The following is a 19,103-nucleotide window of genomic DNA, read 5'->3' as shown; positions in this document are numbered from 1 at the left end:
ATAGGTTTCCAGCAAAAAAACCTTAGAAAATAGATGCTAAAACTCTCTGTGCCAGCCTGCTCAGCTCTGACAACTTCACAGTTTCTACTTCAAATGAGTTTTCAGACGGCAGTTCTCAAAAATTTCACTTCAGACTTTTAAACTGGGCTCCTCTGCTCACATCCTTCCTGTATCTCAGGCCATTTATTGAGAAAACTGTTATTTAATGTATGCTCAGTGAGAACTGAGAACACAGGAATTGTCACATAGAGTCAAGCTATTGATCTATCTATCTATTTCTAATGGTGATTAATTTTAAATTAATCCAGATGATTAAGCCAAGTTTAATAAGTTGGCTTCTTGTTAAACAAGCAGACAAAACCTCCTAGCGTCCAGTAGACATAAGGTGAATTTTGCACCATACTATGAGATCAAGGCATTTGTTATTTTTAAAACCTCAGCTGTTTACCATATAACCTAATCTTGTTTTATTGAAAATACTTTCATCTTCCAGTGTTGAGGGTCATCATTTGTTCTTAATTAAACTGTTTGGTCTTCACCAAAGTTTGTTTTTACCACTAATCTTACCTGAAATTATAGCTTATATATATAAAAGATCTTTTTCACAACTTTTTCTGTTAGTAGCAAGAACTGTTTATCACCTGCATTTGAAAATAAAATATCTGTAATGTGTACAGGCTATGGCAGGATAATGATTTTACTATTACTTGATGACAAATTCCTTGCCAGCAGTTGGTGAAAATACTACTAACAGAGTTCTGATCTCTGGCTTAGTTAGTCATTGTTAGCTTTATATTCATAATATTCCAAATAATGTGCATGCAAAAGACTTAAGGGAAGTGCCAAGAAGAGATTTAAAGAATAGACATGATCATTTTTAATGACAACTAGAGGGGATAGTATTAACCATAGCATTGAGATGCCACAACATTGACAAATTAAACCCACAGGTTTTAAGTTTGCCCTTTATAATGTGGGGTTTATTGTTTTCAAAATAACACTCAAAGTAACTGCTTTTAGTAAAAACCTAAAAAGTGCTTTTAGAGAATAGGTAGCAAATATGAAGTTCTCACTAATTTAGTAGTAAAATAAATAAAGTAGAAAAATAAATAATGCTTGCAATTTCTTGTTCTCCCTCTAGAGCATCAAAACACTTTCTCTGGCAGCTGGTGACCTGGCAGAACTAAGGGTGGGATAATGGTGGTATTGTGACTAATGCACAAAAATATCAGATGGTAGATAAATATTTGCAGAGGGTCCATTTGAGACACATTTACCATAGTTTGTTACACTGAATAACATGCTGCTTGACACAATGAAATTTTTTAAATAGAGCCATTAGTCAGATGTCCAGAGTAGAATAATCTCTTTGAACTTGTACTCAGTGAAGAACATGATGGACGAATTCTGGTCCTCCTAGGGTGCATACAAGCATTTCTGTTACTGATGTGGGATTTACATTCTGCAAATAACTATGTATTTGTAGTGGTGTAAAAAGACATCACTCATCAACTTAGCTCCTGTTAAGGTGTTAGTCTGAACTGCATTTAAGTATTCATTTGGGAAAAAGAATGATAGGGGGTGTTGAAACCAAGATAAAGCACAGGAGCATATAATGACAGTTTAAAGTTTGGCATTTAATTGAATGTTAGATAAGAGGAGATAGTTTCCTTCTTTCAAATCATGATTCCTCTTTGTTCATTTATATTATATATCTTGAGATTTTAGACTTGGTTCTGCATTATTTTTTTAACAGTTGAGACCCTTTATTTCCAAGATTGATGGCTTCACGAGTGTATGTGATCTTCAGAAGCGAATGACCTAGATAAAGTTGTTTGGATAATTAATTTTGAGGAGGGTTTAAACCCAGCTAGCAACTAAGTACTGTGCAGCTGCTTGCTCACCCACCCCCTTGCCCCATTCACCCTTCCCTAGGCAGGATGGGGAGGAGAATCCGAAGAATTTAAAAACCACAGGTTGAGATAAGAACAGTTTAATAACTAAAATAAAGTAAAATATAATGTGAATAGAAATAATACCAACAATAAAATAATAGGAAACAACAACAAAAAAGAAAACTCAGAAAACACAAGTGATGCACGATATGCTCACCACCCGCTGACAGATACCCAGCCCGACCCGAGCAGAAGTCGGTCCCTTCTGGGTGACTCCCCCCAGTTTATATACTGGGCATGACATGCTGTGGTATGGAACACCCCTTTGGCTAGTTTGGGTCAGGTGTCCTGTCTCTGCTTCCTCCTGGCTTCTTATGCTCCTCCTCACTGGCAGAGCATGAGAGACTGAAAAGTCCTTGATTGGGTAAGGGCTACATAACAACTGGATGGCCACACACAGATAGTTGCGGTCAACAGCTCAGTGACCAACTGGAGACCAGTAACAAGTGGTGTCCCTCAGGGGTTGGTGTTGGGACCATCTTTGTCGGTGACATGGACAGTGGGATTGAGTGCGCCCTCAGCAAGTTTGCTGACGACACCAAGCTGTGTGGTCTGGTTGATGCGCTGGAGGGAAGGGATGTCATCCAGAGGGACCCTGACATGCTTGAGAGGTGGGCCAATGCCAACCTCATGAAGTTCAGTCAAGCCAAGTGCAGGGTCCCACACCTGAGTCAGGGCAATCTGAGGCACAGCTACAGGTTGGACAGAGAAGAGATTCAGAGCAGCCCTGCAGAGAAGGACTTGGGGGTGTTGGTTGAGAAGAAGCTTAACATGAGCCGGTAGTGTGTGCTTGCAGCCCAGAAAGCCAACTGTGTCCTGGGCTGCATCAAAAGAAGCGTGACCAGCAGGTCGAAGGAGGTGATCCTGCCCCTCTACTCTGCTCTCGTGAGATCTCACTTGGAGTACTGTGTCCAGTTTTGGTGTCCTCAACGTAAGAAGCACATGGAGCTGTTGGAGCAAGTGCAGAGGAGGGCCACGAGGATGATAAGGGAGCTCCATAACCTCCCAACAGAAGACAGGCTGAGAAAGTGGGGGCTGTTCAGCCTGCAGGAGAGACCTGATAGCAGCCTTCCAGTATCTGAAGGGGGCCTACAAGGGTGCTGGAGAGGGCGTCTTCATCAGGTATTGTAGCAATAAGACAAGGGGTAATGGGTTCAAACTTAAACAGGGAAGTTCAAGTTGGATATAAGGAAGAAGTTCTTTACAGTGAGGGTGGTGAGGCACTGGAATAGGTTGCCCAAAGAAGTCATAAGTGCTCTATCCCTGGCAGTGTTCAAGGCCATGTTGGACAGAGCCTTGGATGACATGGTCTACTGTGAAGCGTTCCTGCCCATGGCAGGGGGATTGGAACTAGATAATCTTAAAGTCCTTTCCAACCCTAGCTATTCTGTGATTCTCTGTGTTATCAGCATTATTCTCAGACTAAAGCTGAAACACATTGCTGTACCAGGTTCTAGGAAGAGAAATAATTCTTACAGCTGAAACCAGGACAGTAAAAAACCTTGCTTTGGAGAAAATGCTTTAGAGCATAGTCAGACACATAGTTCTATAAAGTTTGGATTAAAAAGCAAATAAACCAAAGAGCAGATTTGCACCCAGTTTGGAAAGACTGATAAAAGATCCAAAGACTAAGACCAGGCCTTGGTTTTATTAATTACTCTCTCTAAAGTCCTAGTAGAAAAGCAGCTAAGTATTTGTTATCAGAGAGTGTTTTTCATTTCATAGATGAAAAGGTAATGCATAGCCTGAAATCACCTATGCACAGTAGTGACAACTTGCTGTTGCAGGTTCAAGTTGAATACCAGGAAGGTGTATTATTCATCAATTATAGACATGGCTGTCCTGGGTTCAGCTATAGCAGTCATTTTTCTCCTGCTTAGTAGCTGGTGCAGTGCTGTGTTTTTTAACTTTCAGCCTGGGAACAACGCTGATAACACCGATGTTTTTAGTTGTTGCTAAGTAATGTTTATTCCAACCAAGGACTTTCTCAGTCTCATGCTTTGCCAGGGAGGAGGGGAAGCCGGGAGGAAGCAGAGACAGGACACCTGACCCAAACTAGCCAAAGGGGTATTCCATACCGCAGCACGTCATGCCCAGTATATAAACCGGGGGGAGTTACCCGGAAGGCCCAGATCACTGCTCGGGTCGGGCTGGGTATCGGTCGGCGGGTGGTGAGCAATTGTATCCTCTCCCCTTGTTATTTCACTAATCGTTATTATCATTGGTGGTAGCAGCAGTGGTTCTGTGTTATACCTTAGTTGCGGGACTGCTCTTATCTCAACCCGTGGGAGTTACATTCTTCCCATTCTCCTCCCCATCCCTCCGGGAGCGGGGGGAGGAAGAAGGGGGGGGGGGGGGGGGAGTGAGCGAGCGGCTGTGTGGTTCTGAGTTACCGGCTGGGCTCAAACCACGACAGTTCTTTTTGGCGCCCAACGTGGGGCTCGAAAGGTTGAGATAACGACAGATCTGACCAGAGTGTGTTTAATCATATTTGTGATAAGCATTCATTGTTACTACTCGTCACAATGGTGATTATTTGGCTCTCAGACGTGTTGCGCTTGATCTCAGAGTTTCAGCATGTTGTACCTTACTTACAGCCACTATTTGCTGTTTTAGCGTTTATCGGCTGGGGGGCCTGGGCTAAGGTTCTTGTTTCACTGTACTTCATGGTAATGACTTGTAATACAATAGACTCATTGATCATGAAACTGGTCTGGTTTGTGCTTCCAGTGTGGCCATCACCACTATACATTGGGAGGTATGTAATGAAATATTTTAGCAATTGCATATCTTTTTTTTTCTCCTCGGGGGGTAAACTTACGAAGGAAGCATTCTCTTTCACCCCCCGTTCCCCCACCAGCCTATTTGCAACAGCAATTGAGAGTTCTGAAGGTTTTAGATGGCCTTTGAGTACCCTTGAAACCTGCCTGCTGATTGTGCTGGGGATCAGCATGTTGGCAAACATACGGAGTGTGTTTTACCCACGGCCATCCCGTCGTAGGAACATCCTATTTCGATGAAAAGGTAATGCATAGCCTGAAATCACCTATGCACAGTAGTGACAACTTGCTGTTGCAGGTTCAAGTTGAATACCAGGAAGGTGTATTATTCATCAATTATAGACATGGCTGTCCTGTCCTATTTCCACTTTCTCATGTCTTCTCCATGATCCCGCAGGTAAAACCATAGGGTGGCCCGTGGCGTGTACCTCGTATATTTTCTTTCTCGAGCAGTAGGGCGCCTTCTCTTAATAGCTGAGACATGGGTTGGTACGCGTGGAGAGCTGGATAGATCGGATAAATCGTCTCTCAATTGTTTGAACTCCTGGGACAGTTTTTCCACAGCTGAAATGATGGAAGTGGGGGGGGGGAAGTGAGCGAGCGGCTGTGTGGTTCTGAGTTACCGGCTGGGCTCAAACCACGACAATGGCTATAAATACGATTGTGAGTCTTCAGTAGCAGAATCATTGAGAATGCAAATTTTGTTACAATCATTAATATTTGGAAAGAAATGCACACCACCATGGAACATGTTAGTAGGAGTCCTGTAGTTATAGTCTTAAACGTGTAGGGACATACATGAATGCATTTCTGTTGGGGTCGACAATGGCTTTCCACAAATGACCGAAATCTCTCTAAGAATCTTGGGCCAGGAGGTTGGGACAGGTGACCTGTCCTGTCTCATACCTCTGCTCTTTTTTAGCAGCCAGCTGTTAAAAAAATCTTGTTTGTAGACTGCTCAGGCTACATCTTACAATTGATTTCTTCCCTCCTCCAGCACCCCTAGGGAAGACCATTCAAGAGTTATGCCTCTATGGCTGCTGGAAATCTTTTTCTAAATTTTCCTGTTCAGGTCTGGTTTTGAACTCATTCAACCACTGTGCTTCATGCATGGATTTGTAGGTTGTTGCCAGCCAGAGTCTTGCAAAGGACTTCATTTTACCTCAACTTTCTTCCTTACATCTACTGGAAATTCCATACGTCATGTCTTAATAGTGAATTTGCCGTTTATGTCTTGTATTCATCTTGTCACTGACTGTGTATACCCAACCCTCTTCCTCTTCTGTCACTTGCAATTGCCAACACTCCGGTTTATGTCAGAGGTTATGTACAGTTTATGTCAGAGCCCTAAATATTCTCACATTCCTTCCTTTCAGATTCTTATTTCAGTACTTAAGCTCTGCTGTTCTTTCTGTGCAAAATTTGTGGTTATGGATGATAGCACCCTGTTTTGTGTTACAAACTGGTAGTCCATAGCAGTTCAAATATGCAGTAACGTTTTCTTACTGTAACATTCAGAGTGAGTGTAGAATTCCAAACCAGCAGAGAGTTGTGTTATGTTCAGTTTTCCCAATATGGCTTATCCATATGTTTACACGTGGAATATTCATATAAATATAAATAGATACATGTGTGTCTCACGTATTTAATAAATATTGGATCATGAAAGCAATATGAAAAATCACAAATCTTGGATTACATAAAACAGCTTACCAGGAGAGAAAACAATTAAGTAACTAATTCTATTGTTCTCATTATTATGGTGGTGTTTTATTTTCCCCTCCCCCCCTCAATTTTTGATGCTGTATGTCTGAAAATTACTATGATTTGTGGTTTGTGATTTAAAGTATAATAACTCAATAACTTCTTTCTGCTTGAAACTTTGTCCTTATTCTTTAATACCTGGATAAGTTCTTTTTGTGAATTCTATAGTACCAGTAGTTCAAAACCTGGCAGATCTGGACTTCCGAGAAAATCACTTTGGAAGAACTCAATGGCAGTGCACTCTTTTGGCTAGGAAAATAGGCTTTCTACAAGAAACTTCTCACTGCAGCCACAAATAAATTTTACTAACCTGAAAAAGGCATATATATTATTTAAAGGAGGGGAAAAAAAAGCTTCCTGACAACATTTGGGCAGAGGGGCTCAAAGATGAGCCCGCTTGCACTCTAGACTCTGACCCAGTGGTCTAAATCGCTTCACTTACAAATAATGTGATTGTCTCAAAATGATGAACCATTCTGCCTTGTTACAACATCTTGTATTCCATGTTTTATGGAAGAAAAAAAACCCCTGCATTGGAAATGTGGGATGGTCAAACATTCCCAAGTATGTGTTCACCCAGGAAGGAATGGTGCCCTACTACTGTGAATCCAACTTTATGATCACTGGGGGGGTGGGGGGGGGAATTGTAACTAATATTTAGAAAAACCTAAGAATCACAATATATTTCTTTATGTCGTAACCAGGTATCATGTACCTTTAAAAAGAAAGAGATTTCTTTTTTCTATAAACCTCTCACTGAATCAAGGCTATTATTAACTGCCTCAAGGCCAGTGTAATCCTGAGAAGCTAAAGTTACTCTGTTTTAATACCCTTTCTGTTATTGTTCCTCTAAAAAGAGTGTGTTTAAGTGTTTCAATTTAAGTGAGTTTGTGGTAGGGGTTTTTTTATTTTATGGATATCCACCCACAACAAAACGTGACTTTCCTTCCACGCTGCAGGTTTTCAAACAACTTTTCATGAAAGTAGCTTTTGGCTAATGTGGAATTCTTACTGTCTCTAATTCCAGGAGTAAAGCTGAGAGACTTCATCACATTGCTAGTCTTTGCCTGAAAATAAATTTTCCTTTTCCTGCTTTACCAGCGTACCATTATGCTCATCTTTGCCCCCCAAACTGATTACCTGTTTTCTTGAGGAAGTCTAGGTGTATTTTTCATCACCAGCATTATATTTCTTCCAGCATGTGCACCAGCTTTGAGTTCCTTATTTCTTACAATGTTACCTCATAGGAAGTATTGTTTTCTTCAGTGAAAGAAATCTGTGTGCTCTTGAAGTAATGGAGTGCTATTTGAACCTTTATTCAAGGCTGATGTTGGAATTCTCGTGGGTTATATACCACCCTCTGGCCACACAGGTGCTTTCCCAAATGCTACCAATATATGCAGGTGGATTTGTTTAGTTTAAGTAGTGCCATTACTATGCTATGGACCTAGAAATAAGATAACAGAACCCTGCAGTGTCCCTCTCAACAGATCTTGTTTATAAATAATTTGACAGTAAAAAAAAAAGGCAGTGAGAACATGTAGCAGTTCTGGATTTAAAAAATTACGTTTGACATGATTGAAAAAACGGTGAAAGAATTGACCAGGGTTTTTTTCTGCCTCACTTTTGGTAAGGTTATCTGATAGTCCTTCTCTTGTCATGTCTCTCTTCACATATCAGGCTTTTGGGAAACTAAGAACATCAGGATTTCTCTCTAGTGGGAAGTCTAGATGTCAAGCTGGTAGTAGGTCATTCAGCAGCAGATCTGTCACCAGTTATGTATGGAGTCTAGTTTTACGTATTTTTGGTTCTTTAAAATGTTAGTGTACTTAATAAATTTGAGTTTCCCTATTGCATCATCAGAACAAGTACCATTTTTTAAATAGTTCATAAGCCCAAAAGTTTGGTGTGCCTATGTGCAGTGTCTTCTTAATATGAGTACAGTTGCTTTTAATGTTTGGTTTTGGTTGGTTGGTTTTTTTTTAAGTTTCCTTTGCACAGCCATGTTCATTATGGTTTTTTTACAAAGTTATTTTTAATAAAATTCAGAACGTATGATGAAGAATATTTTTTTAATAATATCTTGGTAAGTGGGAAAGAGGAAATAAATGTGAAGACCTGGATCATGTAGACAATTCCTCTTGTCATAACTTAGACAGTGTTTTTTGATGGAGCTGCTGAGGCATGGCTGAAGATATTAGTACCCAAAACATATGTTTCCAAAACAGATTCTTTTAAGTATTGGTACATTACAGAACATCAGTATACACAGTAAAAGTTGGCCCAAATCACTCGTTTTGGAGTTTATGGGTTTTTAAAAAAAAAAAAAAAAAAAAAAGAGGGAAGAACAGAATTAGGAGAGCATATGTAAGAGAGAAGGCTAAAAACAGAATTTACATTTTTCCCAGCATATAGAGTAACTGAAGGATAATAGTTTAAGGTTTGTGGAAGGCTTATATACTGAATAAAGTGTAAGTGTATTTACCTAATGCTGTTGGGATTAACTTTCCATTATGAGGCAGTAGCTTGATGTCATTAATTGATATCTTCTTCCTATACACCTACAGGCAAAATCAGACTGCCCTAAGTAAACATCACAAACAGTAGAAAAGGATAGCCGATTATCATAACACACACACACGTATTTTCATGTAATAAACTGGTGTTGCTTAATTGGCAGTTGAGGTGACAAAAAGGAACAGGCAGTGGTGTATGAAATAGTGCCATGTAAACAAATAGGAAATTAGGGCCACGTAATGTTTCTTTTAATGCAGGAACTTGTGCTTCTTAATAGAATTGAGAAGTGAAACATTCGAAACTGGTGGAGAGGTGCTCTTTCCCTCCCAGAGTGCCTGGCTGACTTGGAGCACTCTTTGGTGTCAGTGTAGCAATAAAAATCAGCAGGATTCTGAAGCCTCCTACTCCCACTAACTGAAAAATGTTAGGCCCTTTTGAGGGCCTACAAGATCATCTGTGTTTAATGTGAAGATGGGAGGGTAGGTGTATGAGTATTTCTGGATGGTGAAAAGCAGTATTAGAAAAGTAGGAAGTAGGAAAGTAGAAAGTAGAAAAATGTTTTGAATCTAAAAACTTGAGGCATGCATTCTCATCATGAAAGGTTTCTTGGAATACACCTTTGCTAGCAGCAGTAACACAGTATTTAAATACAAAAGAGCTTCCCTAATGTCATGGTTTAAGCCCAGCCAGTAACTCAGAACTACGCAGCTGCTCACTCACTCCTCCCCTTCTTCCTTCCTGCTCCCAGCAGGATGGGGAGGAGAATTGAAAGAATGTAAATCCCACAAGTTGAGATAAGAACAGACCAGTAAGTAAGGTATAATACAAAACTACTACTGCTACCACCAATAATAATAATGATAAGGGAAATAACAAGGGGAGAGAATATAAAACTAAAATGGGAAAGGGAAAAAAAAAACGAACACAAGTGATGCACAATACCACCTGCTGAGCAAGACCCAGCCTGACCCAAGCGGCAGTCTGGGCCTTCCGGGTAACTCCCCCCAGTTTATATACTGGGCATGATGTACTGTGGTATGGAATACCCCTTTGGGTAGTTTGGGTCAGGTGTCCTGTCTCTGCTTCCTCTCAGCTTCTTGTGCCCCTCCTCACTGGCAGAACATGAGAGTCTGTTTTAAAAGTCTTTGATCAGAGTAGGCATTACTTAGCAACAGCTAAAACCAGTGGTGTGTTACCAGCATTGTTCTCAGGCTAAAGCCAAAACACAGCACTGCACCAGTTACTAAGAAGGAGAAAAATAAAAGCTGAACCCAGGACACCTAAGTACCAACTTTAAAAAGTCAGTGCTTTAATTAAAGCATGGCTATTTTGAACTACTCAAAGCTGTCTGATTAGTTGATTTTAATTAGCATTCAGTAACCAGTGCACTGCTAGAACAGGACTGGCTTTTGTTTTTCAGATGTTATTTTAGACCAAATTATAATACACGTTTGGCATGAATACTGAAGTTACTAACCATGAAAGAGAATAATCTATTTCTGTATTTTTTTTCCCAGACACCCGAGGAGCTAGAAGATGTATCTGACCTTGAAGAAGATCATGATGCGCGTAGTCGTACAAGTATCCAGACTGAAGGGAAAACTGACAGGGTGTGTATTATACCAGTTGATTTAAAAAAATAATTCGATGACAGGAAAAGTGCTAATTGTGATACTGTTCCTACAAAGCCACTTAAAGGCATGCAGCAAATCATTAAAATCTTTTTCAACTCTTAATAGATCAGTGAAAATGTGGAGAGGACATAAAACTGATGTATATGACCTGAAAGAGTAAAAGAGTGTAATTAGGTGGTAAATATTTGGTGAACATGTAAATTAGAAAAATTCTTATACTTAATGAATGAAATTCTGCCATGTTACAGTTTCATAAATGTGTCTTGGTCTAATAGAAACTAGGTTAATAAGGAAATTTTTGTGTCTTGGTCTTACACCACTGAAGCCTGCAATGCAAATTAAGAAAAAATAACCTCTATGTATGAGAAAATCCACATGCACAGAAGAGAAAGGGATATATCTGGAAACTTAGCCATTGCAGTGCATGAGTTAGAGACGTTTCCGGCTGTGTTCATGTGTGAACCTATTCTATAGGTGATTGCTTAACTAGGGAATTAATAAGGAAACGTAAAGAAATTAATACAGTATTGACAATTTCAGTGTTTCTGGAAGTGCTTAATCAGGTTTTCCTGTTGTATCATCATTTAACCTAAGGACTTCACTACATTACAGTTTTTTGTTTTTGTTTTAAAGAGCCTATTGTTTTTAAGAGCCTGAAAACATTTTTGAGATAGCAGAAGGTTTCTGAGTACAAAATCAATGCATTTAGGAAACATCAATCTTCTTTATGTTTCAGTTTTAAATCGTGTTTCAGCAAAACTGTACTCTGTTTACAACTTTCTGAAGTGAAAAGATCCATGGGGCCAGAAATGTCTACTTCATTTTTTTTTTTTTACTTAATACCTAGAGCAATAACAGATCTCTCGCACTTGATTGATTGTAGTATTATTCCCATTATGGAAATTATAAATTATAGAACTAGCTGGGAAAAAGCAAAATTTTTCAGTATAAAAAGAATTATGTGAAGAAAATGGCATTTTAATTCATATCTGTTTTTCAGGACACATAGTTTTTAATTCAACAAAACCAAATATTTTCTTTATTAAGACCCCAATAATAATAAAAAAAAACCCCAACCCAAAATGAACATTGTTCACTTGTGTTGCATACGTGTGTATCAGTTATATGTTAATTGTCAGTTGATGCTTAAAACACTGTGAGAAATATGGCTGTGGGAAAGATCACCTAATACAATCTTATTACTCAATAAAAATAATTGGCAATTAAAATATACTAGCTGCCCTTTTCAATTTAAATTACTCTTTGGAAATGTTAGCACATTTTCCTCACGTTACAAGCTAAAATTTCTATTGTAGTTAAGAAAGGAAAGGTTTTCCTTCAAAATGTTAACCACGTAGGATGCTTTCAACTTGTTTGGAACAGGTACAGATGCTGTGTTTGCATATTTTCATAAATATCCCATAATGAAAGCACTTGAAGTTTCTCCTCTTACTGGGAGAACAGAAGTAGAAGTTTGTAGATGTTTACTATCACAGTGTAGTAACAAAAGATCCACTAAAGCTTTAAAAGATCACGTTTACATATGTAGTCTTCCATTTCTCAGTTAAAACAGAGTACTACTTTAAAGGGAATGAAACTTTAAAGGTTTGGAAAAAAAAACCACATAAGTAACACATACTTCCAGATGACTACATGAAACAGTAAGTAAATGCTGAAGACTGTTGTAGGTAGGGAGCTGGGTATCGAGAGCAGAAGCATAGTTTATTGCTCTGGAGAGGTACCTTTGGCATATGGTTTTCCTTGTATTACACACATAACAAATAATCTGCACTGTCAGTGAATTTGGTGGGGAGGTGAAAGAGACCATTATTTATAGATAAACTATGGTTAATACATCTGAAAAAAGTCCAGCAACAGTATTTGAACAGTATGGGATGTACATTTCTATTTTTTTCTTCCATTTCTCCTCAAAATAATACAGTTACTGTAAATGTTCCTTATTAGAGTATCTAGATAGCAGTCATTGCTTAATGCCTGATTCTGTATCTTGGGAAAATTTTTCCTATATTTCAGATTATATCAGGGCCATAACTGGTGCATTACGCCCAAAATTAATAGAAAATTATAGCTTGGATTAAAGAAGGTACATGTCCTCTCAGCCTAAGTCAACATATTGACAAAACCTTCATGGACATTTTTCTTATAGAAGTGTTTGAAGAAATGTATTTACTGCTGCAGCAAGCATGAACAACGGCTTAAGGCCTCTTTTTTTGGACTGTTTTTTGGTAATGGTATTTGAAGATTTATACCTAGAACCTGTTTAGCAATATAAAGAATCTGTATAGGGAAGACAGATTTTAAGGTTTTAGATAGGGATTGTTTTGGTTTTTGTTCTGCAGTAGATGTCTGTACTATTGCAAGGCTTTTGCATGCAGTGATAACACTAAGAACGACAGTGTTCCAGAAGTGATATGGCAAGATTGCAGAGTAACCTTTTTTCCTTTTTAAGTTCTTTCTTTTGGGCATTTTCACTATAGTAATTCAATTTATTTATATGTATCTGTCTCAATTACTAGTTTGCATAACAGCGCTCTGGATTCCTCTTCCTTTGTCAAGAGTGTCATATTTTTCTCCTGCCACATCTCTCACTGCTCCAACAGGGAACTAGTGCTTTATGAAAATGTGTTTTTTCGTTCTCTTTATATCACAATATATAGCCTGTAGAACCAGATGTGATGTGCATATGCAACTTGTAATAAATGCAACATCTTAACTAGCAGATCTCATTTTCTTTATGTAAGAAAAACTCATATATTGTTAATTATAAATTCTTCAGAATCTCTATGTAGAGAGACTATAGGTTAGTGGTGAGATAGCAGGACTGAGATTTGACCTTATATTTATGTTCCTGGCTCTGCAGTAGGTGATCTTGGAAATGTTACTTCTTTGATCTTTCCCTCAGAAAATGAATATGATAGTGCTTATGGCATCATCCCACACCATGGGATGCAGATTAACTGGGGCAATGTGCTGTGAGATCTCTCAGTAATTAAACTGGATAGCAATACTGATTATTATTTGTAGGGTGGTTTTATATCCTTGAAGAATACCCATAGGATCAAATCCTTAGTTACAATAAAAACAAGTACCTTGTGGATCCAGGGACTAATGCAGTTTTTCTCAGCTGAAAGTTAAATCTTCTGGTTGTTGTGTCTAATTTGTGTAGTTACTCTGCAAGCTTATCACACAGTAATTTTGCTTGAGGAAATTTATGCCATCATGATCAGTGTAATTCCAGTGAGGGTAGTTAGTGGCTTATTATCATGTGATTTTGCATTGAATAGAAGGTCAAGTAAGAATTTGCCCAGTTAATTTTTAGACTTTAAAGACGTTTATTTTAAGTTTTTAAGTTACTAAGTTAGTGAAGAGAACATCTTAGCTTAATTTCAGAGTTATTGCTACAGGTTAGGTGCACATATTGAAGAAGATGCAAAATGTTTTAGCTCATAACATAATCCACTTGGAAATGACAAGAACAGAAATGCTTTTTATCCAATTATATTGTATCTAAAAACATACAGGAACTGACATGGCAGCATAAATGGGGCACTTTGAACAAGTTCAAAGAATGCTGGACTCAGCAGGCGTGCTACAATTCTTAAAATTGGAAGAAGTCAGCTGGTAGTAAACTTTACAAAAGAAATTCAGCTTCTTCCAACTGTGAGTATCACACGCCCACATAATTCATCTCTAGGGAAGATCCTGTGTATTCAATTTGTGATGAATTGCTGAATATCCACTGTTCTCTATTTTACCTCTTTATCCAAACTTAAACAACTGTTCACTGAGTAGAAAAAGTAGGTTGCTTTGTGAAAGGCAGTGGACGCATTTTGCTAGTTTAAAGAGTATCACTTTTGAGACTCTGCTGTATTCAAGTAATGTACTTGCATACTGGCATTCAAAACCCATCTGTATAGTTGTCTGTGTAAGTGCCTATTTTATGCTCACCTTCCTGATTAAATAGGCTCAGCTGATATGCATGTATTTTATGACAATGATCTATAAAGATCATACAGGAAAAACAATTAAATGTTACAGTTAGAACTGTTTTGAAGTAGTTTGATTGAAATCCATTACTGTCCTTTGAGTGATTTGGAGGGATCTTGTTCCCTTCCACCAATTGATCAGCTGACTTTGCAGCAAGGGAACAAGAACATAGGTGAGATGGCTTCTTGTGGCTGATGAGTCTGTGGTGGAATGAAGAGCTTAGCTCTCAACTGAGGCAAAGCAGGGACATGAATAAGGTCTTTTGGGATCTATGCCATTATCCTATAGCTACAGTATGTGAAGAGCATGTTATTCTGTGTTCTTGCTTGTGAAAGCTCTGAAACGTTTTTCATGTACTCCATCAGGAGAGTAGGGTTTGTTTTCTTTTTAACCTACAAAATTGAAGAACACAGTTTTTCTCTTTTGTTCTCTGTAGTTATATGACACACAACCACCAACAAAGCAGGCAGTGTGAAATAATTTTGTAAAGGAGGTTCTTCCATTTGAAAAGGATATCTGGCTTGCCTCTGTCTCAGACGGAAGGAGTTTTTGATAACACAGACAATTGCTTGAATCTGCTGTACTTTTTTCTGTTGCTTTTCTTTCTTCCTGCCTTCCTGTAAGTGGTAAGCATTTTGGTGGTGTGGATCTGGACAGATCAGGAAAAAAAAAAAATTAAAAAAATTGTGTCACTCTAACACCTGGAGAGAATAATCATAAGTTCATATGAAAGTCAATTCATTAGAGTGTAGCCAGGGACAAAGGTAGGCAAAAGGCCAGGGCCAGTTATTGGGTTAGGGTCTCATTGTAATACTCCAGTGAGAGAAGAGTCAGAATCTTGAAGTGTGTGCTCCCTGTATGTCCTCTATTTTTATCATTATGTGGACAATTTGTTCTGACCTTAAAATTCCAGTGTCTGTGATAGCAAATTGACTGAATCTTAGAAGGGTCTAAAATGAAAAGAAATATCAATTTCAAATTGCAAGTGGGATAATGCAAATAACCCCAGTGTTGGAGACTCCCAGCTACCCAGGATAAATAGCCTTTTAAAGAGTTAATTCAGAGAATTTAAAGAAAAATATATATACCGGGTGTTTTTTATAATAGAAGGAAGAAAAATATAACTTCTCACCTAGTTTTAACTCTGCTACTGCAATAAAAAAAAAAAAAGTTTTGTCTTAGAAGTAATGAAAAAATAATTTTCTCTTGGTGGACAAAATAAAACTGCACTTATATAATAACAGTCATTCAGTTTAGGTCTTTATTTCACATTTACCATTATGTTGTCTATTCCGGTACAAAATCATATCTGTGCTTAAAAAGCTGTGTATACAATTGTTTTGTTGCTGTACTTGGTTTTAAAGCTGTATGAGGAAAATGAAAGAAAAGTCAAGGTCGTAATTGTAGTTTCCTTTGTCTCTTTGTTCCAGTGGATAATGTGTCTTATTCCACCTGAAACTCATTATTGTTGGTACATAGGTGGATATTGTATGTCACAGTTCCCTTATTAAAATGTCACATTTCTTGTGGTTTCCAGATTTAGGCCTGTGTTCTTGAACTCAAACCAGTATTGAAGCTGTTCCACCAATCAGTAAATATAAATTATAGAAAGTTCTCTTGACTCTCTAGCCCAACTCTTATTTTTGTCTGTTTCACACCTTTCCCAGCAAGTTTATCTTACAGCCGTGAGGAAGATGTATCTTCTCTGGTCTGATTTTGTTTTGTTTTGATTTATTTTTAACGAAAGAGGAAAACGATTCCTTAAAATAGTTATAATTTCTAATTCTGTGACTGCAGTTATAACATAGTTATACTTTGGGAGACCTGTGATTTCCTGTGATTCATGTAAATGGGAAAATTAACCTTGAGACAGAGTGATTCCAGCATAAATAAAACCTGTGAAATGGCATGGCTTGAAAACCTTTGGCATTACATATTAAACTGCTTACTTGTTGTATTAACTGCAAGTAATTCCGCCACTGCCTTAAACTTTCCATATTATGGATGGTAGATGATATTTTATAAACAAGAGTATTTATTGTTTAATTGCAGCAAAATTACAGTGTGTTAATAGTTGCTGTATGTAACTGTGCGAGAGATGGACCACTTCAGGGAGAAGGTGCTCAGTATGCAGTAGAGCCATCAAGACCAACAGGCCAAAAGATCTTGCTTCCTGTGGCAGAGGTATTATGAAAGGCCAGGAGTGCCGTACGGCCACATAATATCTTAGCCCCTGTCTACTTGTTACTAATGGTTTCACAGACACCACAGTCCCTGTTACATGGAAGTAATTTATTTGGCTCAACCGAGTGATAGCATATAGATCTTAAAACTCAGAAGTGCTCAGTCTTGAACAGTTGGCTCAGGCCACAATGTGTTTAAACTATATATTTAATAATACCCAGAGATTTTGTTTTAAAAAAAAAAAAAAAATACCCAGACCTGGAAGTTTTGCAAATCAAATTATTTTATGTTTCAGGCAAAGATGACTCAACTGCCAGAGGCCGAAAAGGAAAAGATAGCTGAGCAAGTGGCTGACTTCAAAAAAGTCAAGAGTAAGCTTGATGCAGAGATTGAAATATGGGACGATACTAGCAATGACATCATTGTTTTGGCCAAGAGGATGTGTGTGATTATGATGGAGATGACTGACTTCACAAGGTAATTATGCAAAAAAAGAGATTTCGATATTCATAAATATTGGAGGCCATTTTTATATTGTTACAGCAGGAAATACAGAGATTTTTAATGTCAGGTGACAGCATCTTTACAAAATTGAGTGGCTAAGCTAATGTACTTAGTGTTGGCACACTAGCTAGTAGTACTGAAATGTTGAAAGGGAGGTTTTGAACTATGCTTGTCATAGAATCATAGAATAGTTAGGGTTGGAAAGGACCTTAAGATCTTCTAGTTCCAACCCCCCTGCTATGGGCAGGGACACCTCAAACTAGACCATGTCACCCAGGACTCTGTCCAGCCTGGCCTTGAACACTGCCAGGGATGGAGCATTTATGACTTCTTTGGGCAGCCTATTCTAGTGCTTCACCACCCTCACAGTAAAGAACTTCTTCCTTATATCTGATCTAAACTTCCCGTGTTTAAGTTTGGACCCGTTACCCCTTGTCCTGTCACTACAGCCCCTAATGAAGAGTCCCTCCAGCGTCTTTGTAGGCTCCCTTCAGATAGTAGAAGGCTGCTGTGAGATCTCCACGCAGCCTTCTCTTCTCCACGCTGAACAGCCCCCACTTCCTCAGCCTGTCTTCTATTGGGAGGTTATTGAGCCCCCTTATGGTCCTTGTGGCCCTCCTCTGGACTTGCTCCAACAGCTCCATGTGCTTCTGATGTTGAGGACACAAAACTGCCCACAATACTCCCAAGTGGGGTCTCAGGAGAACAGAGTAGAGGGGCAGGATCACCTCCTTCGACCTGCTGGTCACGCTGCTTTTGATGCAGCCCAGGACACAGTTGGCTTTCTGGGCTGCGAGCACACACTGCTGGCTCATGTTAAGCTTCTCGTCAACCAACACCCCAAGTCCTTCTCTGCAGGGCTGCTCTGAATCTCTTCTCCGTCCAACCTGTAGCTGTGCCTGGGATTGCCCTGACCCAGGTGTAGGACCCTGCACTTGGCTTGACTGAACTTCATGAGGTTGGCATTGGCCCACCTCACAAGTGTGTCAAGGTCCCTCTGGATGGCATCCACCGGACCACACAGCTTAGTGTCATCAGCAAACTTGCTGAGAGCGCACTCAATCCCACTGTCTTTGTCACTGGCAAAGATATTGAACAGGATCGGTCCCAACACCAAGCCCTGAGGGACACCACTCGTTACTGGTCTCCAATTGGACATTGTGTTGTTGACCACAACTCTTTGCATGCAGCCATCGAGCCAGTTCTTTATCCACCGAGTGGTCCATCCATCAAATTGATGTCTCCAGTTTAGAGACAAGGATGTGCTGTGGGACAGTGTCAGACACTTTGCACAAGTCCAGGTAGATGATGTCAACCACTTTGCCCCTGTCCATGAGTTCCGTAGCCCCATCATAGAAGGCCACCAAATTGGTCAGGCAGGATTTCCCCTTAGTGAAGCCATGTTGGCTGTCACCAACCACCTCGTTGTTTTTCATGTGCCTTAGCATGCTTTCCAGGAGAATCTGCTCCCAAGATTTTGCCAGGCACAGAGGTGAAACTGACTGGTCTATTGTTCCCTGGGTCTTCCATATTCCCCTTCTTGAAAATGGGGATTACATTACCCTTTTTCCAGTCGTCAGGAACTCCAGCTGACTGCCATGATTTTTCTAATATGACAGATAGTGGCTTAGCAACTTCATTCGCCAGCTCCTTCAGGACCCATGGATGGATTTCATCAGGTCCCATGGACTTGTACACATTCAGGTTCTCAAGATGATCTCGAACCTGATCCTCTCCTACAGTGGGCCTAAGGTCTT

At 39.2% G+C, this 19,103-nt stretch overlaps 1 protein-coding gene across 1 annotated transcript in view; it reads left to right on the top strand.

Annotated features, from left to right (window-relative positions):
* CTNNA3 (catenin alpha 3) overlaps positions 1–19,103 on the top strand; it is a 491,060-nt gene that overhangs the window by 418,191 nt on the left and 53,766 nt on the right. The window contains exons 14-15 of the mRNA XM_030487065.1: positions 10,534–10,626; positions 17,138–17,319. Coding sequence (XP_030342925.1) covers positions 10,534–10,626; positions 17,138–17,319 — 275 coding nt within the window. The remainder of the gene's footprint in view (positions 1–10,533; positions 10,627–17,137; positions 17,320–19,103) is intronic.

This window comes from Strigops habroptila, chromosome 5 (assembly GCF_004027225.2).
Source record: "Strigops habroptila isolate Jane chromosome 5, bStrHab1.2.pri, whole genome shotgun sequence".
Taxonomy (NCBI): domain Eukaryota; kingdom Metazoa; phylum Chordata; class Aves; order Psittaciformes; family Psittacidae; genus Strigops; species Strigops habroptila.
The sequence above is the reverse complement of the archived record's forward strand: the minus strand, read 5'-3'. Positions and strand labels throughout refer to the sequence as shown.